A 22,603-nucleotide genomic window follows, 5' to 3' on the forward strand; every position below is an offset into this window, starting at 1 on the left:
CGGCTGGCGGTCAGCGACGTCGGACAAGTAGTTGAAAATATTGCGCATACGCCGCGTGAACCGGAGGCACAGAGCAGAGCAGCAAGCCGCGCGTTCTTCGTTCTGCATCGCACAAATACAGCTTCGAAAAAGCCAGCAGAGAAGTGGGGTGCAAGGAAACACATTAGGCATCGAGGAGGAGAAGGAGAAGAAGGAGGAGGAGTAGGAGGAGGGCCGAGGATCAGCGGCTGCGAAGAAAGTCCATTTCAAAGTGCAGCCGGCCACAAATCCAGGTGAGTCTTGGGGTGTACGCATCTGTTGTGGCTGTTGTGGAGCAGGCCGAGTCTCTGATCGTATAGCAAATTAGGTGGGTCAAATGGGTGGGTCCTTGCGTTAGCTTAGGAATCCCGAACCGAATGGCAAACAATCTCATTCTTTCGGTCCTTCTTTGAGTCGGATCTTGGCTCACGCAAGAACTGGAATCTCACATCCAACTCCGATTCCCAAACCAAATCCGATCGCGCTTCTCGCCTGTCGTTGCTGTCGCCCGAGATCGGAGATTGCACAACGCTGGCCAGCAGTTTCAAGCGCTTTTGCTACGCTCACAAACACACGACACCCGTTGAGGCGGTGAGCGCTGGCCGATTCCACGATTCCGCTGCTCTGCCAGTAGCGGTGGTAGTAAAAATTGTCAACTCAAGCGCTGCGGTCGGCGACGCTCGGGGAAAATGCGTATTCCTCGCCCTCGTCCCCACGCTCATCACCCCGCAGGAAGGCAGAAGCACGCGCGGACTACGAGGAGCCACCAGTTGGTCACGAGGAAGAGCAGAAGAATAGCACGCACCACCAGCTCGAACGTGGGACGCAGGTGCGTTTGCAACCGGGGTTTTCCAGGAGGGGCTTTCGATGAGGTATGGTTGAAATAGAGGGGGCGGGGAGGTGGGTTTGTGGGTTGCAGTGCTATCAGCGTACAAACAAAGCCAATTAGAACTTGGAAAGCACCCTTCCTTCCTTCCCCTCCCTTCCCTTTCTCTCTTCCCCCCAAATGACAGTAGGTGAAGCTCCATTCCACTCCACTCCCACCTCGATTCTTAGTTCTCCACTGCCCCTTTCCCCGTTTTCCGCTCCGCGCTCCTATCTGGGCTCGCTTTTATCAGCGGCTTATCAGTAAATAATTCCACCTGTTGCGCGGCTTGCGCGAGTGTGGGTTTAAGTGCGACAGTGTGTGTATGTGTGTGTGTGTGTAGATAACTCGAGGTGAGGTATCGCATTAAGCAACGCTTGTGCTGCCCCACAATTGTGGTCCCCAAAAAGCAAACTTTGCTTGTTTGCACTGCTCTACGCTGGAATGGAAATGGAAGCCCCGCTGCCAGCGGATTTCGTAGATAACCGAGCCGAAACCCAACTGAAACGGACTGAAACAAAACCCAGCGAACCCACACTTGTACACATAGGAACGGGCCCGTACAGGCACAGATACAGATGTAGATGCAGATACAGATACAAATACAGATATAGATATAGGGGCTCTACAGAGGCAGACTGCCTCAAATCTTATCTTAAAACTTGACTCGACGCGGCGCAGTGACGCAGTCGCTTAGCAATGCCGCTTTCATTGCTCAAACTGCGTCTCTTTATCGATCAGTCCATCAGGGTGGGAGTAGTGCGTCCTTTAATCCTTGATCCTTAAACTCTAAAACATGGTTTCTCTCGCTTAGCAGTAAGCCATCGTTGTTTGGAAATTTCCCACTTAACCCGAGCATCCTGACTCTCAAGCTTAAGTTTTGTCAGCTCAGTTGTATGTATAGATGGATATCCTATTTACTCGATCCTGAGGCACTCATCCCCTCTCCCCCCCACCCCCTCCCTATCGCTTGAAGTTATGTAATCCATTCATTAATTAAAACCTCGTGTTCCCACAAAGAACACACAAACACACACATATACATACGATTGCATTTGGTCTTCCCTTTCGCACTCACACGTCAGCTCAACCCTTACTTTGGTGCAGCTTGAAAAGCAGCGAAAAGAACAAGGTTTATTTATAAACTGCGCTCGTTGTTGGGGGTTTCTCTCTGCGCGAAGTATCCAATTTTTCCCTCTTTTCCGCTCTCTCTCTCTTAAGCCTCTTCTTCTAGCTGTTGCTTCGACTTCGGCTCTTCGCAGGGGGTGTGCGGCGTGGGGTGGAGGGTGGCGACTGGCGTTGTTGTTGTAAACTCGGTTTCAAGCTTTAATTACGTCTCACCCATACACGCATCCGTGCCGGTGCCTGTGTGTGTGTGTAAACAGTTGAGCTCTTTGTAGGAGTGTGTTTCTTAGAGCGGGAGCGGGAGTGGCACCGGGGCAGGGTCGAAAACGGGGGCTGGAGGAGCGCAAGGGCTCCGCTCGTCTTTAGCCATTCCTATTTTTGTTTACCCATCGCCGCCGTCGCTGCACTCCAACGGTACTTCTGAGCGTGCCCGAATTCGAATTGGAATTCAGTCGAGCTTTGCGCGTCGTCGCCGCCGTTCGCGAAGTTTGTTGCTGGATGGGCTCGTTCGCTATCCCCCACCCCCACTCGTGTCGTGTCGTGTCGCTGTCTCTCTCTCTCTCTCACTCGCTCAAAGCCTGCCACCCACTTTTCTGCGCCCGCTCGCCGGCTTTGGCGCGGCCTCAAAACGTGAGTACCCCTCTCTCGCTACGGCCTGCTCTCCGTCCTGCGTGTGTGCCCTGTGTGTGTGTGGGAGAGTTTGGCGCTAATCTCCAATTTCCCGATAAGATATCGCACAGTGTCGTCGCACTCTGCCCGCTCGCCCCTCCGCTCGAGCCTGTCCGGCCCGCAAGAGCCGCTTCGGCTGCCGAGGAAAGCGTCTTGCAGGATCGCACCTGCAGCGCAATCGATGCCACGATGGCCACATTCTCAAGGAGTTCGTACACGCACTACGCGTGCACCGTAAGAAAAAGTGAGATTTTAGCCGCTTACCTTCCGAAGCTTACGAGTACCATCAAGTCTACCTCGTTCAAGGGAAGCCATCAACTACGTTGGAGCACATGCACACAAGCTTTAGATCATGGAACCATAACCATGTTTCTGACCTGCCGCCTTTATTTTCTCAGTGCACGGCGCTCTCTTCACCTCTCTTTTCGGCTTATCACTTCCACTGTGTGGGTGGCGTGGAGTCGAGTGGAGTGGAGTGGAGTGGAGGTGGAGCAGTTGCGTTTGTTGTTGCTTTCATTGTTTTATTAATAAGGCGAGTGGCGGCTGTGGTGGCGTAGGTGGGATCGGATCGATTGCTTGCGGTGTGTGTGCAATCAGGAGGTGGGGCGATGGTCGCTGGTCACCGTGTCGGGTGGAGCACAGATGGTGGCCAGAGTAGAGCTTACAGAGCTCGACCTCCCTCTTTGCTGCCGATAGAAGGGATAGAAGGCACATGCAAAGCGCCAGAGAATAACACAGCTTGCATTACTTTCTTCCCCAGCTTCACGACGTCTTGCAAACGGCTGAAAATGGAGAAGACTCCCCGGTACACGCAGCGGGAGCGAAACATGGTGTTGAGCTACGCGGCGCAGTACAAGGATGTGATCGAGAACAAGCGCACGGACGCGGAGTCCAACCGCAAGAAGGACGAGGTGTGGCTGCAGATCGCCAAGGAGTTCAACTCGCGGGTCTACCACCAGCGCAGCGCCAAGCAGTTGCGCCAGCTGTACAAGAACATGAAGCTGCTGCTCAAGAAGGACCTATGCGGCGAGGACAAGAGCAACCACTCGTTCATGGACCTGCTCAACACGCTGTCGCACCAGGAGTCAGTGGCGCAGTACATTGCCGAGCAGCTGTCGCCGGAGGGCGCGGGCGGAGGCGGCGGCGGCGGTAAACAGGGTGGAGCGGGCAACGGAGGCGGAAACGGACACCATGCGGACGACTACGACGACTCCAAGGTGGGCTCAAACTCCATATCTGTGCATATGTGTCCCATCCGGTGCTTAAGTCACTCAAGTCACTTGGTCCACTTGGTGAACTCGGTGCATCCATTAACCCAGATGCATAGCTTTCTCCTTTCTTGACTCTCTGAACCCTGTGAATCCTACTAAAACGCTGTCCATGATGGTTCATTTATTTTCCTCACACTTGCAGATGCCCCTCTACCACGAGGGCATGGACACGGACGTGATCCTTATCAAGTCGGAGACGATCAGCGACAACGAGCAGACGGACAATGGTATGGACTGCCTGGACGAGGACGATGACGACGACTGCTTGAGCCCCAAGGCGCCGGAGGTGTGCCTCGAGGAGGAGGACGACGTGCTCTTTCCAACGGACCTGCGCCAGCTGCAGCAGGTGGGATCGTCCGGTGCCGCCGGCGGTGGGGTCTCCGCAGGCTCCCTGCCCGGAAACATGTCCAGCAACGGGATCACCGAAACCAGTCGCCGCGCCGCAAGCTCGCCCGTGTGCTCCACAAAGACTTCGATTAGCTCCAGCGGAAGCTACGCATCGCCGCCCAAGCCGGACATCACTATCCAGACCGTGGGCCACATACGCGTGGGCAGCTTTGCCAACATCAACAAGACGCTGCAGAACGGCGGCTCCGGCACAGGAGCAGTCCTATCAGCGGCCAGCAATGGCGGCACCAGTGCCAGTGGAGTGCTGCCGCTCACAGCGGAGCAAGTGCAGCAGCACACCCTGCTGAACGGCCTGGGATTGTCCGCCGTGAACCCGGCTCAGTCCCTGCAGGCGGCCATCAATGCCGCCTATGTGTCCGCCGCTCCAACTTCGTCGGTCGCCATTAGCAGCCGCCGCACCCCGCCCACTCTGCAGCTGCCACGCCTTCAGCGCGGAAACATCAACAATAGCCACCACACTGCCGGCAGCACAAGCAACTCAGCGGTGGCCGCCAATGGAGTGCAACTGCTGCTCAACGGCGGCCACCACGCACAGATGACGCACAACCATCTGGCGCGGGACAAGACGGGCGGCGTGGCCATCGGGGCGGCGGGCAGTTTCAACGGCTACAACGGACTGGCAGTGTCGGGCACGGTGTGCGGCGCCTTGAACAGCAGCGGATCCGGAGCCGGAAGCGTCGGGAGCAGTGCCAACAGCAGCGGCGTGGGCCTGGGAATCGGCGGGGCACACACGTCAGGCGGCGGAGGAAGTGGCAGCGGTGGGACGAGGAGCCAGCACCAGGAGCTGATCAATTCGCTGAGGATCGAGGAGAGCAAGCGGAAAATCGACCTGATCAACGCCCAAATCGAATACTGGCAGACGCTCACCCGCAAGTTGAACAGTCAGGCGAATCACATGCCTAATCCCGCGTGCCCGTGCCACTTCCCCGGAGCCAGTGTACCCTCGCCCGTCGCCGTGACCACCGCTAGTGCCTCATCGCCCGCATCCACCAATGTCTTGCAGACGCAGGCCAGCACCAGCTAGTCCGCAGCGAAGGGACGGTTCGAACCAGTCGGGGGTCCTGCGGACGAAAGCGAAAGCGACAGCGACATCATCTCGATTGTGGACATAGATGATGGGCAGTCTAGGGAGGAGGAGCAGTCGGAGGACGATGGCGAGGATGGTCACGACCAGGCCATAACAGATCTGACGCTACCCGACGAAGACGAGGAGGACGATGTAGACGAAGATGACTCACAGGATGCCTTGGTCAGGGATGTGGGCGTGGTGGGCGGCATGTCGTCGCCAGATACACCGCCCCACTCCTCTCCGCCGCCAGCGAAGCGCTCGAAGCGCCAGGAAGTCACCTCCGAGCTTCTGAGGCAGCTGGCCCTGCAGCAGAATCAGGATCCCCAAGAGGGGTGTTAGTATTTTGTGTAGTTTGCTAATTTTCTACTTGCATGCCATGCATTGACGCAACCACTTTGAAACATTAATATTACGATATATATTTATTTACGCCCAGTTTGAGTGCCAAAACAAAAACCAAGATTGGGGCCTTGCCATCGAGAATGCTTGCCAAAGGACCTGCTGAAACAACCGGTCACACCCACTCGCGACCCACTATTTATTTGCCAGCCTAACTGAAACATAGCGATTAATTTTATTTTAAAGTTTCTTGCGTCGCCTTTTTTTATTGCCTTTTTTTTCTATACATGTAACGTGATTATTTTTAAGTTTTCCTACGAGCTGCTACCAAAAAGAATAAGAAGGTGACTATCTTGAATGTACATTTACTTTACAAAACTAGACCTTACTTAATTAGATCGAGCAGCTAAGAACGCATGAAAATGAAATGTACAAATGTGGTTCCTAATCTAGTCCCTAAAGTCAAAAGTGAAGAACGAAAGAGCTACAGAAAAGAAAGCGAAATTGTTACGCCTAGCCGAGTACTTGTGTATTATTTTTTTATATCGCCCAGATTGTTCCCCCGAGGAAAGCGTTGAAGGAACTGTAGCTAATTTATGTACTTAAAGAACCAGTGAAACCAAACCAATGATTTGAAATGGTGTAAAGAGGAGAAACTTGCTAGTCGCCGCTGCATAACTTTGTAAGTGTGGCACACAAACCATTTAGTTAGTGTTAGTGCTACTGTACGTGTAAAATACAATTAATTGCCTATCCAGACCCAGTAACCACAATTTACAAGGAAGCACACACCAAACGAAACTGAAAACCAAGAAAACAAACCAAACAAAACTATTTATACAATTTTGTAAACAAGAACTTATTAATAAAACAATGAATTTACTTTGTGGCCCAGCCTGCTGACTTTTGGATAGTGATATTTCGTTTAAGGCTTAACTTCTTGGCACTTGCGCTCAATTTTCCCGTTTAAGCTGCGCTTCGTTTGGCGCCAAGCGAGTTGGCGTTGCCCAGCACTGGCCAGCCAGCACGAAGAGCTGCCAGACTGCTGAGCCGACTGGTCATCTGGGAACTGGTTCGCACATCTGGGCGCCCGCGAACCAGTTATTCGTTACTCATCAGTTCCAGTTCGGTTCAGCAAAAATTGTGCAAATAAATTGCGGAAAGTCGGATTGTTTATGTGGGAATCGGCAGCGAAAAGCGACTCGGCGGCAGCAACAACTATAGTGAATGAAGTGAGCACTGCCACTCCCACGCACACCACTGTGCAGTCTGTGTGCGCCAACTGTGAATTGCGAAGTGCGAATTCCGTACTTCGGATTGTGGATTCCCCCCGCCCCTGAAGCACTTGGAAAACCAACACCTGGCGCACGTACACGCGCACGCACACCTGTCCTGCTAGCGCAAAAAGAGTCCCTGTCAGCTGGTGCAGCGATTCCTGAAGCAACACCGAGGAGCAGGACACCGTGGAAAGAGACGACAACTGAAGCTGGTCTTCAGTGAACACAGAGTCCAGTGAGCAGGTGTGAGCAAGTGAACAGGAGTCACAGATTATCTGAGCGACCACCTGGATGCCCGGTTTTCACCTCAATGAGATGGGTGAAATGGTCCTGGACGCCATCGACGACATCGGCGTGGTCGATGTGTACGACTTGGCCTCTGACATTGGCAAGGAGTACGAGCGGATCATGGACCGCTTCGGCACGGACGCCGTCAGCGGGCTGATGCCCAAGATCATCAACACCCTGGAGCTGCTGGAGGCGCTGGCCACGAAGAACGAGCGCGAGAACGCCACCATCCAGGAGCTGCGCGATAAGGTGGCCCAGCTGGAGAGCGAGAAGTTGGAGAAGGCCGAGTTCCGGCGGCGGTTCGACAAGGAGCTGGAGCTGATCGAGGAGCAGTGGCGCAGCGAGACCAACGAGCTGGTCGATCTCGTCTCCTCACTGCAGGACGAGAACAAGCGGCTGGTGAAGCAGACGCAGGATCTCCAGTCCTCGTCCGCCCAGAGCTCCGGCCTGGGGGCCAGTCTCACCGAGAGCATTATCAGCATGACCAACCACGAGCTGCACGGCGCTCTTTCGGATACTCAAGTGCTGCAACGGCTCAAGGAGCAGATATACAAGCAGCGCGACGAGTTGAAGCACCGCGAGCGGGAGCTGGCGGACAAGTACAGCGAGCTGGAGCACGTGAGTGTCCTTAAGGATAGGTGCTCGCATTCCCAACTAACCCAATGCCTTTTATTCCCAGCTCAATATCCAGGCAGAGCGGCTGAAGGCATCAGAGCGAGACACCCGGCGCCGCCACAAGCTGATGCAGGCCCAAGTGAAGACGCTGTGCGAGGAGCGCGCCGACTTTCTTGCCCAGCTGCAGGACCAGAACCGCGAGATCAACCAACTGCGCAAGCGGTTGGGCCTGGCCGAAAAGGAGAACGAGGACTTGGTGGCTTCGTACGACGATGGCCAGAACGATCCCAACCGGCCGCGGTACACCACGCGCGAGCTGAAAGAGTTGATTAGCGAGCGCGATGAGCTGCTGACCACCATCGACACCCTCAACGAGCAGCTGGCGGAGCTAAAGCCACCAAGCCAGGCGAAGGGCAAGCGGCAGCGCCACTTCTCCAGCTCCGACGACAGCGATGAGGACGACGATGGTCACGTGGCGGACAACGACGATGACGACGACGAGGAGGAGGCGGCTGCCGAGGCGAACGAGCTGGAGCCACCAGCGGCCGGAGAAACGTGAGTGAGCCCATTTCGGTTACATCCTTTAGTTTTTGTTGCCAGAGAAAACAACAATTTATGAACGACCGCTTGAGTCAAAATGATTAACGAGCAAGCATTTTCAGCCTGAGTCATTCTTTTGTTGTTGCTCAGTGCTAACAATATTCAAATATACCCTATGATGCAAACGTTTAATTGGTAGGTGATTCAGAGCTTAAACGTATATTTTTGCGCGCTTTTTCGCAAGGTCAGCAGGTAACTAAATGGCACAATTGGGAGTCAAACAAACCGTTGGATTCGGATCCATATGTTGTTTATTCTTCAGTTTTAATAGCTAGATACACAGTTATGGTTACTTAAGTACATACATAGTGTATCGCTTTTCAGGCCACCTGGACACGATGCGCCCGTGCAGGGACCTTTGCCCTACGAGCCGGACGATGCGCCCTGGAAGAAGAGCTCCGAGTCGGGAATACGCAAATTGTAAGTGGCATTCAATCGGCGTAGAGCTCTCGATTCACTTTGTGCATTGCAGCTTCCGGAAGCTGTTCTCGGACCCGTCGGACGGCAGCAACACATTCCCGAAACGTTCCTTGGCCACGCTCTCCAAGATGGCTCTGTCGGCCACGCCCGGTTCCGTTTCCGCCTCCGCAGCGGCGAAGTAAGCGCCCCTTAAAGCATCCGAGTTGGCGTGCATTTCACTTTTCGTTTGTTTTCTGTTTTTCCGTTTTCGTTCCATTCCGTTCCGTTCCGTTTGCAATGCCCCCCGCACCCTTGCATCTTGCATCCTAATTTATTATTTATTTTTTACTTTTACGTCTTACGATTACGTTTACATTTAGTTTAGGCAACAGCCTGTATCTGACCCTGTCCCTCGCCATTCACCTGCTCCGCCTGAGCTGTACATACATAGTTTACACACTCGATTGCTGTGTCCTCGTAATTCTAAGTTGTTATGCGATTTTGTTTACGTAATACGCGTTTTATTCGTAACTCGTAACCCCTAACTGTACTGGATATATTTAATACGAATCCACTTTGTATTTTTCGTACCTTCGATTTATTCTAACTTGATTAACGACTACCACATAAGACTCCAAACACACCACAGCCCCCACATGTGCAAGTATTTCAAAGATCAAGATCAAGAACAAAAACGAGAACGAAAACGAGATTGAGATCGAGATTGTGCAAAGATTGCCGAGTGAGTTTTTAATGAATTTAGACAAAAACAAGCTAAGAAAGACAAACAGTCCTCCCAGGTGCAGTTGCAGAGAAAACGATACGGTGAGGAAAGGAGACGAGAGGAGAACTCTGGTTCTGGGACCCCAGATCTTAGAAAGTCTAGGTAGAACGGGAAGATTTTGCTTCAATTATCCGTAGTGTAACTGTCCCTAAGACCTCTGCATCTATCTAGATCCTCGGCTATCGCCAGCCAGTATGAGTATTTTAGCATTCTCATAGCAGTTGCCCCAAGCGGCCTTATAAATATATTACAAATTTATCAAAATACGCAAACCTTAGAGCGAAAGAAACCTAAAAGAATATATAATTAGCAAACGTTACAACCTTAGCGCATTGTTTGTTGACTTGAATTGAACTAACTAACGAAACCAATCTCAGCAACGTAGATTCCATTGATCGCATTCGTTTGCACAAAGATGCCAAATAGCGAAAATCTCCGCGTTAGCCCATTGCCGACCGGCCAGTCTGAATCAAGGAATGTTTTAGCCAAGAGTTTTACCACTGACCAGCTCGAATTGTTGTTACCGCACCCAGACGACTTCGCCCAGAGCCCACACTCCACTTGAAGCCCAGTGATTTCGAGGAGATCTCATCCCGATCCTCGTTCATAGCTAGTATCCATGTGAGAGACGCCCATGTAGTGCAATTACCAATATGGTGCCACTTCCCGCTCCCCTTCCACGCACAAGCACAAAGCGAGGAAACTCCGGTTACATATCAGCTCCATCGCTATCGTCGATGCGAACGTGCCAAAGACTAATGGTCAGACCCTATGCCCCATTGTCCGCAACTCCCCCCCACTACCCACTACCCACACCACGTACCGCACACCCAGCCCCCAACACCCCACTTGCCAATCTCCATTAACCCATCTCGTTTCGTACACAACAAAGAGTGGCAACTGAACTTTTATAAAATTGAACACGAGCGCAATGGCATCGAAATGAAAAAGTGGACTAACGTTGAGTGTCGAGTTGGGTGAAGACCACGAGAAGAAGATGGAGAGACATTGAGTATTTGGTGAATTAATGTTAACTAAATTTATATACACATATACACATGCATTATACATAATATACTTTACTATATACTATGTAATACCGTATTATATGGAACTATGACTAACCAAAAAGACAACAAGGCAACAATTATACAAACTTAAAAGCGTACCAGGGTGGCACTTGGACCATGGACCGCAGGAGCGACCAGCGCGAAAGCGAGCGTCGGATCGGATCGGATCGGATTGGATCGCATCTTGGTGAACCGCATCAGAGGGCGACGCCTCCGCATCCGGGTATCATCTGCTCACCCCTGTACGTACATCAAATTTATGAGTGGCTTCCTTTGAGCGACCACCAAAATAAACTTATGAACCATGGAGTGGATTTCGAATGACTGATTTGGGTTGGCGGCAAGTGGAGCACTCGCTGCGCGGAACTTAAGGTGTTTATTTCATTATTTAACATTACTTATAAGTTCGTTTTTAATTTGGCTTTCAAAATTACTCCCCCCAAGGCATTGTGAGAAACAAGTCAAGAAACAAGTTCCGAAAAGATCGGCAGAGAGTTCAAGATCATTGTCATCATCGGGTCATCAGAAACGAAGGATGTGTGAAGACCATCTTCAAGTTCAAGTATTTTCACGTATCATATCATTTCATGTCAAGCCTCAAAGGTTAGTAGCGACTTCAATTTGCCCATAAACACATTTCGGGGTGGTCTAGTCATTGGAGTTCTGGCTTCCATGTCGCCTGAGCCTGTAGCCTCTAGCTACTGAAATCCTTTGCACAAAGCGAGTCGGAGGGTGTAGAAGGGGTTGCATTTCGATCGGGCTTCTGGTACTGGTACTTCGAGCAAATGAGAAAATGGGGTGATTGCGTAATCCCTGGCAGTGCATCCCATGGGATTCCCCCGCGCCAGACCCATCGCGGTGGTTGGAGCTTTCTCGCCACGAGCTTTTCGACTGAGCTTTGCCCCGGGGCTCTGGGCCACCCACTTACCAAGCCACGAAGCCATCTTGCAGCATCGTCAACCCTGCGCATCCGCGTCCGCATCCTGCATCTCGTGCGGTGCGTAGCAGCATCTCGTGCCCCCTCCTCGAGTCCTTGCTGGGTCGCTTCTGCCGTTTACTGGGCGCCTGATCCCCATGCCGGGTTTGAGGCGTATCTAGGGCGTGGTGGTTGTTCCGGCCGGACGACCTTGAGCTCCGCCCCTCATCTGCGATGGCGTTTTAATTGCCCAGCAACAGGCGATTTGTTGGTGGTGGTGGTGATGTGGTGGCGGTGCTTTTTCCGGTTGGCTCCTCGTTCGGGGATGCGTTCTGGCCATTCTCAACGGGATTTTCACGCAGTTCCAATTAAGCAATTAAAAATCTGCCACCGGACTTGGTGGCGAGACGTGGGCGGGTTTATGGTGGCCGGAGACGGCGTTGTCAGCTTTTTAATTAAGAAGATGTTAGCGTAATAGGATAGAAGGATATGCGCTGCGAAAATCGTAGGTCGAAATGTGCGCAGCTAATGAAGAAGGCCCCTGTGTTTTTGTGGTCACTGGGAGTGGGCCCCACAATTTCCACTAATTGCCCTGGCCTGGCTGGCATGGGCTGGCCAGAAAGAAAATAATTAAGAGACGGAGCGGAGAGAAAAGCGCTTAATGAGTTTCTGCAGAGGCCCCGTGCGACGATTTCAGGGGCCTTAGTCAGTCGATTTTCGAACAGGCTTGCAGCAGCCGCCGCACAGGCTCCGTTGGATTTGGATTTGTATGCAAGGGGCAGCCACTCGAAACTCCCGCACTCGCACAGAGCCGGTACAGTGAATGCTGGAGATGGACAACTGCGCAAGTTGTGCTTTAGGCTGGGACACAGGACTCATTCGAAGCAGTGAACCCGACGGAGTCCAACCAGTGCTACATGTTTATTTGTCTCGATTACCCAATGACTGAGCCACATATATATTGCATGCAACTAACCGGTTTACTGCATCGAAATGAGAGTGCTGGACATACCGCGGTGCCAGCCAGCGAGGGTTCACTGTGCGTGTGCACACTCGCCGCAATCCAGCACCGCTCGTCGACTGCTGCTCCTCGATGAGCGCCTGAGCCCAAAAACTGTTTTTTATACAAGGACATTGCCATCTCATGGCCACTCTAAGATAGAGAAAGAGCGGGAGCGCACACTTTCACATCTTTCTCTCGCAGCGAGTGTGTGCGAGTAGTGAACGCGGGCCAGAGCAGGATGGGCGTAGCGCTGGTGGAGCTGTATAGCTGGCCCGCTCCCGCCGCAACATGCTGCTGCTGCTGGCGCTGCTGCTGCTGCTTTCTGGGCGCCTGTTTAGCGGCCAGCGCCAGGTTGGAACAAGAAGCGAAAGTGTTAACGCTCGCGTACATCCGCTGCACCGTTTTCCGCTCCACTGTGGACCGCTCCCGGCGCTCCTGTGGGTCGTGATGTGTGCGCGGGTGTGTTTTAGCCGTCCGCCGTTATCGAGTTGGCCACATCACATGTGCCTGCTGGAGGCCATCCGCCTCGTCCGGAATGGCCGCGTACGCCGCCAATCCTCGCCGTCCCTGTTTGCCTGCTTAATTTGCGACGCGCATGACGCGATGTGGCCGCCGTTCGCGTGAATTCTACGAGTTTTGGAGCCGTTGGCTTGGAGCGCTTTCCGCGCGATGTTGCAGCGGGCTTATTGGAATGAACATTCTAGGAACTTGCCCTAGACGGATTACCAGGCGAACAGCGGCACCAGTAGGCCACCGACCCAAATTCGCGCTAAATAGTGAGTGCGTCATGTCGCTGTCCCGCTCGCACTGCGGCCGCAGTCGCCGCGATGCGGACATGTGGATAGAGAGGGATGGCTACACCATTAGGAGAGAGATGCAGAAAAAGAGAGAGCGAGCGTCGGCTAGAGTGGGATAGATAGCTGGATAGTCTGGAGTGTGCGCGCGGTTCGTGTCTCGGCTAAGCTTGGGAAATCAAATTAAGCTTTGACTTTTTGAAAGGAAAAGCAATTGCCGGGAAATTGAGAGCGTTTTCAAACTGCACAAACCGAAGTGGAAGCCACCCACCAAACCAGCTTCTTTGTTCACCAGATCTGTGGTTAGTGGTAATGCTCATGGCCCTCTGCATGTCGCCTCTTTGCACATTGTGCAATTTTTGTACAATAAGTGCTCCAGTTTGGACAGGCGAGCAGGAATGGATCGCACAGCGAAATGGCCAGTGAGCGAGTGTAGAGCGGAGAACGGCGAACGTTCTTCGTGCTTCTTCTTCGGGCTTTCTCCTACGTTCTTTACTCTTTGTTCTGCTGAACGATTGTGTTGTTGTTCCTGCAGTTCTGCTGCTTGAAGCTGCACTAATAACATTTAATTTTAAAGCACATGCGTTGTAAACCAAGCCACGAGCCTCTTTCATATCGATCTAGAGCTCAGTAACAAAACAGGTAGATTCTTAAGTCCCATAACGCAATGACTCAAATGTAACCAGGAATAAACCTCCATTACAGATTCGTGCTGCACTCAAGAAGCGACTGACTGACTTATTGTGGTGCCTGGATGCAGCGATTATGGTTGGCGAGGTGGAACTTGGGTTGGCCGCAGGAAGTAACCAAATCCTCGCTGGCGACCAAACAAAGATAGAGCGGTGGCCAAGTGCCGGACAATGGTGAGTGTCAAATGTTGATATTTAAGCTTCAGAGCAACCAGTCCCTGGGGTTGCACCAACCCCTCCCTTCTCCCACACCCCCTTCAGATGCAAGGCAGTACAATTTTGCCACCGAAAGTACGAATTCTAGCGGGCGCGGGCAGAGGATGGGGCAATGAATGTATGGCAGCTGCAATGCAGCAATGTCCTATGGCGGGGGCGTTTATGGAATGGGGCGTGGCAGCTGCACTTGTCCCACACAGTAAATTCAACTCAATTTAGCCCAGCTCTCAGTTCTCGGTTCCCAGTTGTCGTCCTTTCGAGGAAATCCCGTACACCCCTGCGGCTGCTTTTCGTACACAGCTGCACCGCACAGCGCCGTTCATTCGTCCTCCGGAATGGCGACAAAAAGTATTCAACACTTGCCTTGCCGTGCCATGCCATGCCGGAAATGGCATTTAAGCGGATTCCGCCAAGTGCTTAGCTCACAGGATGGGATGGGCGAAAGGTATGGCCCGATCTGAATAGCCGAAAGTCCATTCTGCCCACTTCACCGCCAAAAAGCAACTTCCCACCCGCTGGGCCAACCTTTAAGGAGACGACTGAATGATATTTGAAGACTCCCGTGGGGATACCAACCTGAATGCTGGGGAAAGCTGGGGAAAGCAGTGCCAGAGACATACATAAGTAACCGGTCTCGGTCGGTTGTTGCTGGTTGGACTCTCAGTGCAACAAACTAAACATCTTTCGAGATAGGAACCAAAGTAAATATTATGTGATATGACAATCACTGTTTTGGATTACGCATTTAAGTGCCGGCGCATCAAAATCTGACACACCCCAAATTTGTAGCCTGCCGCACGATGACAAGGACAAGGACAAGGACAAGGACATTGACAAGAACATGACGGGGAGTCACCATCATCAGCAGACGAGCATAATTTCGGGCCATTATGTTGGGTGCGAATCTGCTTTGGCTATGACATAATGTCAAATGGCAGCGGGAAAGTTGGGGCAGGCCAGGAGGGGAGTTCGTGAGTTAAAGTATCCGCCCTCGAGTGCTCCCCCTTCTGGCCGGTGGCATAGTGGAAAGCTCCTTGCTGCACCGCCACCGAGCTTTTTTTGATGGAAGGCGATCCGGCGCCGACCTTCCCCCTGGAGGACCTTCCCCCTGGAGGACCTTCCACTGGCCAAGTGCCAGGACCGTCGCTTCAAGCGCTGGCCGAGCTTTGGCCGGGCAATAACAAATCATCTGGCTTCGAAAGCTCCTTCAAAGAACATCTGTTGAAAGGCGGCGCCACGATGACGCCACCGAATTGAGGGGCATGGAGAGGCATATCCAGCACCCCGCATCCCGTATCCCACATCTCCTAACAGATGTCTAGACAAGGAGTTGAGAGGCACCTGCTGGGAAGGATAGTTCGGGGAGTTTGGCTCGTTGATTGATCGATCGATCAATCGATTTCCCAATGGAGCCGCAATGCCTGACCGCCGTTGGACGGGTGAAATAACGGAATCATTCCACAGAGCGCCGAGCATTTGTCGCCGCCCGTTTGCGTTTTCGCTGCGGTTTCTCTAGAGCACTTGCCAGCTTGCTGGCCCGTGCCCGTTGCTTTGCCCCAGCAAATAAACACATAAACAGATGAACACAAATAAGGACGGATGCTTGTGCACCTGCAGCACAGAGTGCACTATGGCATACTATGCCTGCTGCTATATAGTACATATGTATGTATTCATTTACACATTCAGCAGGTATTCATACGGCCAGAGTGCTTGTACTTTCAATGGGCGCCCAGCTGCGTGGCATTTCAAACATTCCCACTCGCATTTAAAGCTACCGAATTATCAAAGGACATCCGTTTCCCAATCCAGAACTCAATCCGAAACTGTTCCGTGTGGCTAGCAACAAAAGGCATATCCGGCTAAACCGATCGTTATTCCAACTGGTGCTGGCTTATAAGCCATATTATTATCTTCTATTAGCCCGATTTCGGCGTTTGCCTTTAAGCGAGCTGCATTGCAGCGCACTGATCGGACGGATTTGCCCGCTTGCTGGAACACCCTTAATTAACGCACGACCGCCCACACCCCCGCCCATATATATGTATGTGGTTTCCCAGTTTGTTCGGACTTATTTCGCTGTTTCTGTTTATATATTTTCCTATTTTCTGCTCTGCGTGCTGCCGCGGGCTGCGAACATCGTACAACGGGGCGTAAAGTGGCCAACAAGCCGTTAAACATGCCCCACCATTCTCGTCCATACCGCCCCTCCTGGCCCCTTGCCCCTGTCCCTTTTCCCTGCTAAGCTTCAAAACTGCAAAACTCGAGCCAAAGTTGGCTTCTAGGGGGAGTTGCATGGGCCAGGCTGGAAGCTTCTTCCCGTCCCCTTCCTTTCGAGGCAAGGAAGGAAAGGAGAACAATGCCGAGGCTTGGCATACAATTATGCAACAAGAACAACAGCAGCTGCAGGAAGACGTTGCAGATACATTACTGCAGCCATCCAGCTTGTGGATTTTGGGCGAAGAAGATTGGAAGGCTTGGCCAATAGTGCCAGAATAGGGGGGGTGGTGGCCAACGTCTGTTTCATCTGCTGCATGTCGTGTGGCAAGCAAAGTGCCCATAAACTATGTTGTTCTACGGTGATTGAATCGGAAAGGCTCTTCCCCTGCTCTCCCCTCGCAAAAAGACGACATAGTTTGACTGACCCCTTCTCGCTTTCTACCCAGTACCTTCTGTCAATTGGGTCAAGTGAGTTCCGATCGCCCGGCTAGTCATTTGACCAATTATCTAAGGGCCGGTGTCTGGGTCGTCCTGTAACTGGAGATGCGCCCAAACGAGATTATATACGAGTGCCTGCAATTACCATTCAGTTTTCTATTTCGGGTTGCAGTCCGCCGGTCGATTAGGCCGCGTCCATCGATCGGCGACTCAATCTCCATCTGGCAGCTCCTCCTTCTCTGCAGTCCATCACTCAAGCGCCGCAGCCTTGCCTCATTCGCAGTTCCCCCGCTGAAGCCGCCACCTCCCCCCTCCTCTTTGGAGCGACCTTTTGTGCAATTTGCGTGGGCAGTGGGTTCACGGTTCCCCAGGGAGGCGGAGAAGGTGGGCTTAGGCGCAGGGGTGGCCTAATTAATGCTCTTCTGCCCGCCGACATTTCATAATTGATGCCCAGCCGGGCAAAACAGGCCTGCACAAGTTGCATAAGAGGGCTTAGTGTTTAGAGGGACAGTCTGTTTAAACGTATCGGATCCTATTAATAGGGCTATCCACAGTATGCAGCTACATACTTCCAATCGGGATATACCCATAATCCTGCGGGCTCTCAAGAACTTCTTGATAGGAATGCTCAATTCATTCGTAACCCACCATAAAGCCCCTGCTTGTCCTGGGTTTGGTGCAATGGTTTGATTTGGCCAACTGCTCGGACTCGATTGGACTAGATCCGATCGAGCAGTCGTGCATTTGGCTGGGCGCTTTATGGCTTACTTATTTATGGTTCCTCCAATAAATATTGAGGACACTCGCAGACACGCACTCACTCACACTCACATTCACATTCGCATTCGCACGCCCTCTTGCCAACAACCATGTTGGCCAACTGATGACCCACTCTCGATGGGTGTGCTAGTATGTGTGCCGCACTGCATAAATCCTTATGGGCCGACTGTGTCCCCGCTCCTTCTCCTTCTCTTCTGGCCGGGCTCTAATGTGCGTCCTTGTTCGGCCTGCCATCCTGCCAGCCAGCCATCCTTTTTAGACCGCCAGCCAGTCATCCAGTCAGCTGCCCCCCGTGGGGTGCTTCGTTTAATTGGCCAACCGACTGGTGGGGGCTGGGGCCGGGCAGGACATGAAGGACATGTTAGCCATTTGGCAACTGACAAATGCCGCACGAAAACGCCGCCACAGGCGGACTTTATTGAATTTGCTCTTTTGGCCCAGCGACTTTTCGCAACTGCAGTTGTAACAATCGCACCATTGTAGCTGCAACACAGCGATTGCGAATCCGATTGCGACACAATGGCGGATGCGGCGCGACTTCTGCGGTTATCGTCCTGACTGGGCCAAGACGCCGCCCCCGCATCCTCCATCCACCATTTGCCATCCTCCGCCTCTTATTTTCATGTGAATGGGTCGTGGGCAGAAGGGAAATCGAACGCAATGCGAATCAAGAGGTCAGCAGATTGTGTTTCAAGCCTTAAACTGCAAGTTGGTTCCACTTTCTGAGTATTTATTCAAAAATGTAGGAAAAAGTATCCAGACAATTAAAGCCAACTTAAAGTGTTAACTTTTTCTCGGTGCATCGAGACGGCTGCTGACATTTCGCTTCGATTGAACAGTTGCTATTGCTAAGTGCCGCCTCGGGCGGTGTTAGCAACCCCCAACCCCCCGTTTCCACCCGTTTCAGGAGGCACTTCGTCCTTTTTGGCCTAATAGATGTGTACAGCGATGTCGGCGGCATTTCAATTTAACTTGCCACGTGTCAAAGCCGCTCGCAATCCACAGTGACACTCACAAAAGGGGGACTGTGCTGGGCTGGGGTGCCTTCCACTGCCTTCTACTTTATTGTTGCTGTGGCTGCCGCATCGATTTACGCCAAAACTTGCGCTACAATGAGCCCCTGCAGTGCTCGCCACAAGCCGAGCGCCAGGAACGCCCGGCAGGTGGCGCCTTAATAGCCGCAAAACACCTTTTGGCCTTAATGCCAGCTGACACAGTCCGTCCGTCCGCGCGGACGTGAAACTCAATTAAGGTGCCGACTCTTCGCTGTTTCTTTTGGTCCTGCGACTACGCAACCGGCACTGCCTTTAACTCTTCCAGCTTTGCAATACGCATTAAATACCATTTCTTTCTCCATTAATTTGCCACCAGAATCTTTGGTAGTCTCCTCCAGAGTGGTTCTCAATACATGTCATACAAGTCGTGTCTTAAGGATTTCGATATCTCAAACGTGTTGCCTTCAAAATAGTTGAAATAGTTCGCTTCAATCTGGACTGAAGGGCTTAGTGGTTGAATTTCCACAATGTAAGTGTCGTCCCAAATCCTCGACCGCTGCCCTTCCTTTTTAACTTTTTGGGGTGCGTGCAGTGGGCCCGAAAAACCAGAAAACCAGAAAACCAAAAAAGAGCCAGCAGCTGGCTCTTTGACCTTGAAATTCGTAACTCGATATAATGAAAATGCCCCAAAAAGCAAGCGATGTTTTTGTTGTTCCTTGCTTAGGCCACGACGCCATTTCGGGCCAAAACGGGCGACTGGCAGTGGAATTGGCTATAATAAAACGCAATTGTTCGGCGTGCGTGAGGGGTATGGTGGCGGTTTGCTGTGGAAGCCACCCGAGGGGAAATGAAATATTAATAACAATGAAAGCAACAAGAGCAGAGGAAATCAAGATACCACAAGGCTCATCCCCAGTCCCTCGTCCCTCTTCCTCCGTCAGCCGTCCTCCGTTTAGGACTTGTCATAAAAATAACTGAAAGCGGATATCGGCGGTGTTCCGGAGGACGGTGGACGGAGGAGCTCGGGAAGCCCACTTGGCTTCGACCTTGGGCACTTGGACTGCGGTCGAGAGTGCCCCGTAAAGAGCGTAAATAGCTGCCGGCATGGAGTGTCCCGGGGACAATTAGTGACTGGACACATTCAAAGGCACTAGTCTGGACACACGGGAGGTACTTTTTGGGGGGTGTTGGTTGGACTTATTAATGACTTTCAGCGACGCCCAAGCCCAAGTCATTTATTATGCTTTCCCCGTCAATAACGTCTACCGCCTGTTTGGCTAGAAATCAGTTTGCTTCTGCTAGAATCTGTGCTGTATGACAATCAAAACGAAAGTTAATCATCCATTTCGATAGGAGTTCCTTTCAGTTATTGCGCTGTGCAGCAAGTGGGTCACCATATCTATTTCCCGAAGCTGTCTGACTGCTGCTAAACTGATGCAACTTTTGTGAGCGATTAGGGAAACGGTTTATTTCTGGGGAATCAGCCTGGGGCACTTGGGGCTGCACTGCATCTTCGGCCAGCGGCCTTAATTAATGTGCCACGAGTGCAGGAGGTGGAGACCAGGAGGTCTGAACTTCTCGGGCTTCCTGCGGCACCGCAAACGGACAGCTGACAGCGGACAGCGACGCATGCCACTTGCAACTTCCGTTTCCGGCCGCCGGCGTCAACAATACCACGTGCAAAGTGCTGCACCTCAGCAGGGAGCTGAAAATCGATGGAAAAACGAGCCGGCGAGCACGGCTGCTTGTCCTGACATTTTCGGGCATGTTGACTGTTGAAATTTATTAGGAGTACGCCGCAACCCGGCCCGAAAACAAGCAAGGACACGGCGAAGCAGCCAGGAGCTGCCAAAAAGGGAAATGATACAAAGCGAGCGAAATGAAACGAAGGAAACGAACCGAAGCCAAACGAAAAAACCATGCCAAAGTGGAAATTAATCCAATATACCCGTTCGTTAACCCTATAAAGCCAGTTGTTTTTCCAGCTGACACATCTTGACTTGTACATAAACAGGGATTTGCGGTGTTTATGCGGTTACCTAATGGGAAGATTTCAAAGCGAAATGGATGCTGGTGATCATGCAAGGCAAGGAGTCTCCTGGGGTTAAGTGCTGGCACTGCACCTCCAGTTGCCTACCTTGCCTTCTAATTAATAGAACGCAATTTATTGCGCCGCCAAACGGAAATGAGCAATGTGAGGGGCGCGGAGGGGGCTGCTTAATTAAAAAGCCCCAGAAATTTAATAAATTTATAATGAGCGTAATTAGCGAAGGAGCCGCCGGAGACGGAGAGCCGCGGAGAAGTAAACGTGGTCATAAATTCAATGGCGTCATCAAGGTTTTCCAAATGCCTCTACTTCCCTCTGCGCTCGTAAGTGAGCTGCGCACGCGATGCAGCTCCAGCTGTCCCTTTCCCACGCACTGCACCCGCTCTCCCCTCACCCCTCTACCCACTCCTCACTCCACCCGCCGCCTCGCTGAGCAACCCTTAGTTCGTTCTACCCTCGTATTTATTACATTTCAATATTTTTGGCATGCCTCCGCATTTCCCCCGCGGAGTTTCCCGCTCCGCTTTCCCCACTTGTGTGTCGTGTCGCTAACTTTTTAAAAGCGGCGGCATGTCTGCCGGGCAGTGGTGCAAAGTTGAGGGCCACACTCGGAGAAACAGGGGTCACAGAGGAAAGCAAACCCACTGCCCATAAACACGAACTCGTTTGCTGATCTTGAGTGGCTTTCAGGTGGAACATATCGTCATGAATTCGCGGTGGTACCGCAGTGCGTATGAGTAATTTGTGTGTGTGTGTGTTGATTACGTATACGTCGGTTGTTCTCAGTGCATCCTGCAGCGGGGTCACATTTGAAGCCATTTTCCAGGACCCGCAACCGGCGTCGTCGAGTATGCAACGCCGTTTCGTGTTGGGCTATAATTAAGTGAAATCCAGCGCGGAGCTAAAATTCAAATTTCGAACTTCGGCTGGCTGTTGCTATTGCTATTGTTATTGCTGTCTCTGCCTCTGTTTGACTTTCTTTCTTTTGGTCCGCGACACTGGAAATGTGGGACTTTGCTTGAATAGAAATGGGCGTGGCCGCACTGGGCCCAATCCCGCTTTTCTTCCTGTCGTGGCTGTTACGTGTCTGCCTTTCCTGGGATCCTGCAGTCTTGGGGTCTTGGGGTCTTGGGGTCCCGGGGTCTAAGGAATTGGGTGGGGCGGCGGCTGAAGAAGCCAGAGACGAGCCGAAATGTAAAGAATTTCGTGCGAAAAGTTTTGGCCACTTTGCTAACTTGGCTCCAAAGCGACCGCAGCCAAAACAGAATTGCCTCGTTAAGCAGGGATTGAGTTGCACATGTAGAAACTGTGTATGCAACAAATCGATATTTTAAAATGGCTTTCTCGTTGTATAAGCGTAATATTTGAGTAACAACAACACCATTGGAGTGCAAAAGTCATGTTATATGTGCCTAGCGGACATACGAAAACTTTTCAAAAACTACATTATTTTCGCAAAAGGACTACTCTTCGTAGACAGTCTTCAAAGTGACAGACTACTTGCTATCCTGTAATTCTGTATGCCAAAGCCCAACTCGTATATCATTTAAGCCCCTCCCATTTCTTCGTGCTTTTCCAGGGGGAGTAGTTGGCCGTAGTAGTTTATATTTTCATTTCCGCAAACTTATCCAAAGCCAATCTATATCCTTCCGCATTTGCATTCCTCGCATTTCCCGACGGCATCAGACGCTCCGTTCCACGGCTTTGG

At 51.9% G+C, this 22,603-nt stretch overlaps 3 protein-coding genes across 5 annotated transcripts in view; all 3 read left to right on the forward strand.

Moving 5' to 3' along the window:
- Positions 1-15: 15 nt before the first annotated feature.
- On the forward strand, positions 16-6,658 carry LOC6615979 (aspartate, glycine, lysine and serine-rich protein). Of its 3 annotated transcripts, none has more exons than XM_032725838.1 (3): positions 16-272; positions 3,438-3,894; positions 4,091-6,658. In XM_032725838.1, exons 2-3 carry the CDS (start codon positions 3,466-3,468, stop codon positions 5,378-5,380), a joined length of 1,719 nt encoding a protein of 572 aa, XP_032581729.1. In that variant the 5' UTR covers positions 16-272; positions 3,438-3,465; the 3' UTR covers positions 5,381-6,658. The 3 variants fall into 3 exon arrangements, with proteins under 3 accessions (XP_032581729.1, XP_002040346.2, XP_032581730.1); XM_002040310.2 differs by lacking the exon at positions 16-272 and adding an exon at positions 652-847; XM_032725839.1 differs by lacking the exon at positions 16-272 and adding an exon at positions 2,470-2,638.
- A 216-nt stretch (positions 6,659-6,874) lies between these two features.
- LOC6615980 (RILP-like protein homolog) lies at positions 6,875-11,106 on the forward strand. Its single transcript, XM_002040311.2, has 5 exons — positions 6,875-7,947; positions 8,009-8,499; positions 8,869-8,964; positions 9,017-9,142; positions 9,324-11,106. The coding sequence occupies exons 1-5, from the start codon at positions 7,333-7,335 to the stop codon at positions 9,454-9,456; spliced, it is 1,461 nt and encodes a 486-aa protein (XP_002040347.2). The 5' UTR covers positions 6,875-7,332; the 3' UTR covers positions 9,457-11,106.
- Positions 11,107-14,354: 3,248 nt separating this feature from the next.
- Positions 14,355-22,603, forward strand: part of LOC6615983 (microtubule-associated protein futsch) — a 57,017-nt gene continuing 48,768 nt past the window's right edge. The window contains exon 1 of the mRNA XM_032725896.1: positions 14,355-14,373. The gene's annotated coding sequence lies outside the window, so the exon portion shown is untranslated. The remainder of the gene's footprint in view (positions 14,374-22,603) is intronic.

The sequence above is a fragment of the Drosophila sechellia genome, chromosome X (assembly GCF_004382195.2).
Source record: "Drosophila sechellia strain sech25 chromosome X, ASM438219v1, whole genome shotgun sequence".
Classification (NCBI taxonomy): Eukaryota; Metazoa; Arthropoda; class Insecta; order Diptera; family Drosophilidae; genus Drosophila; species Drosophila sechellia.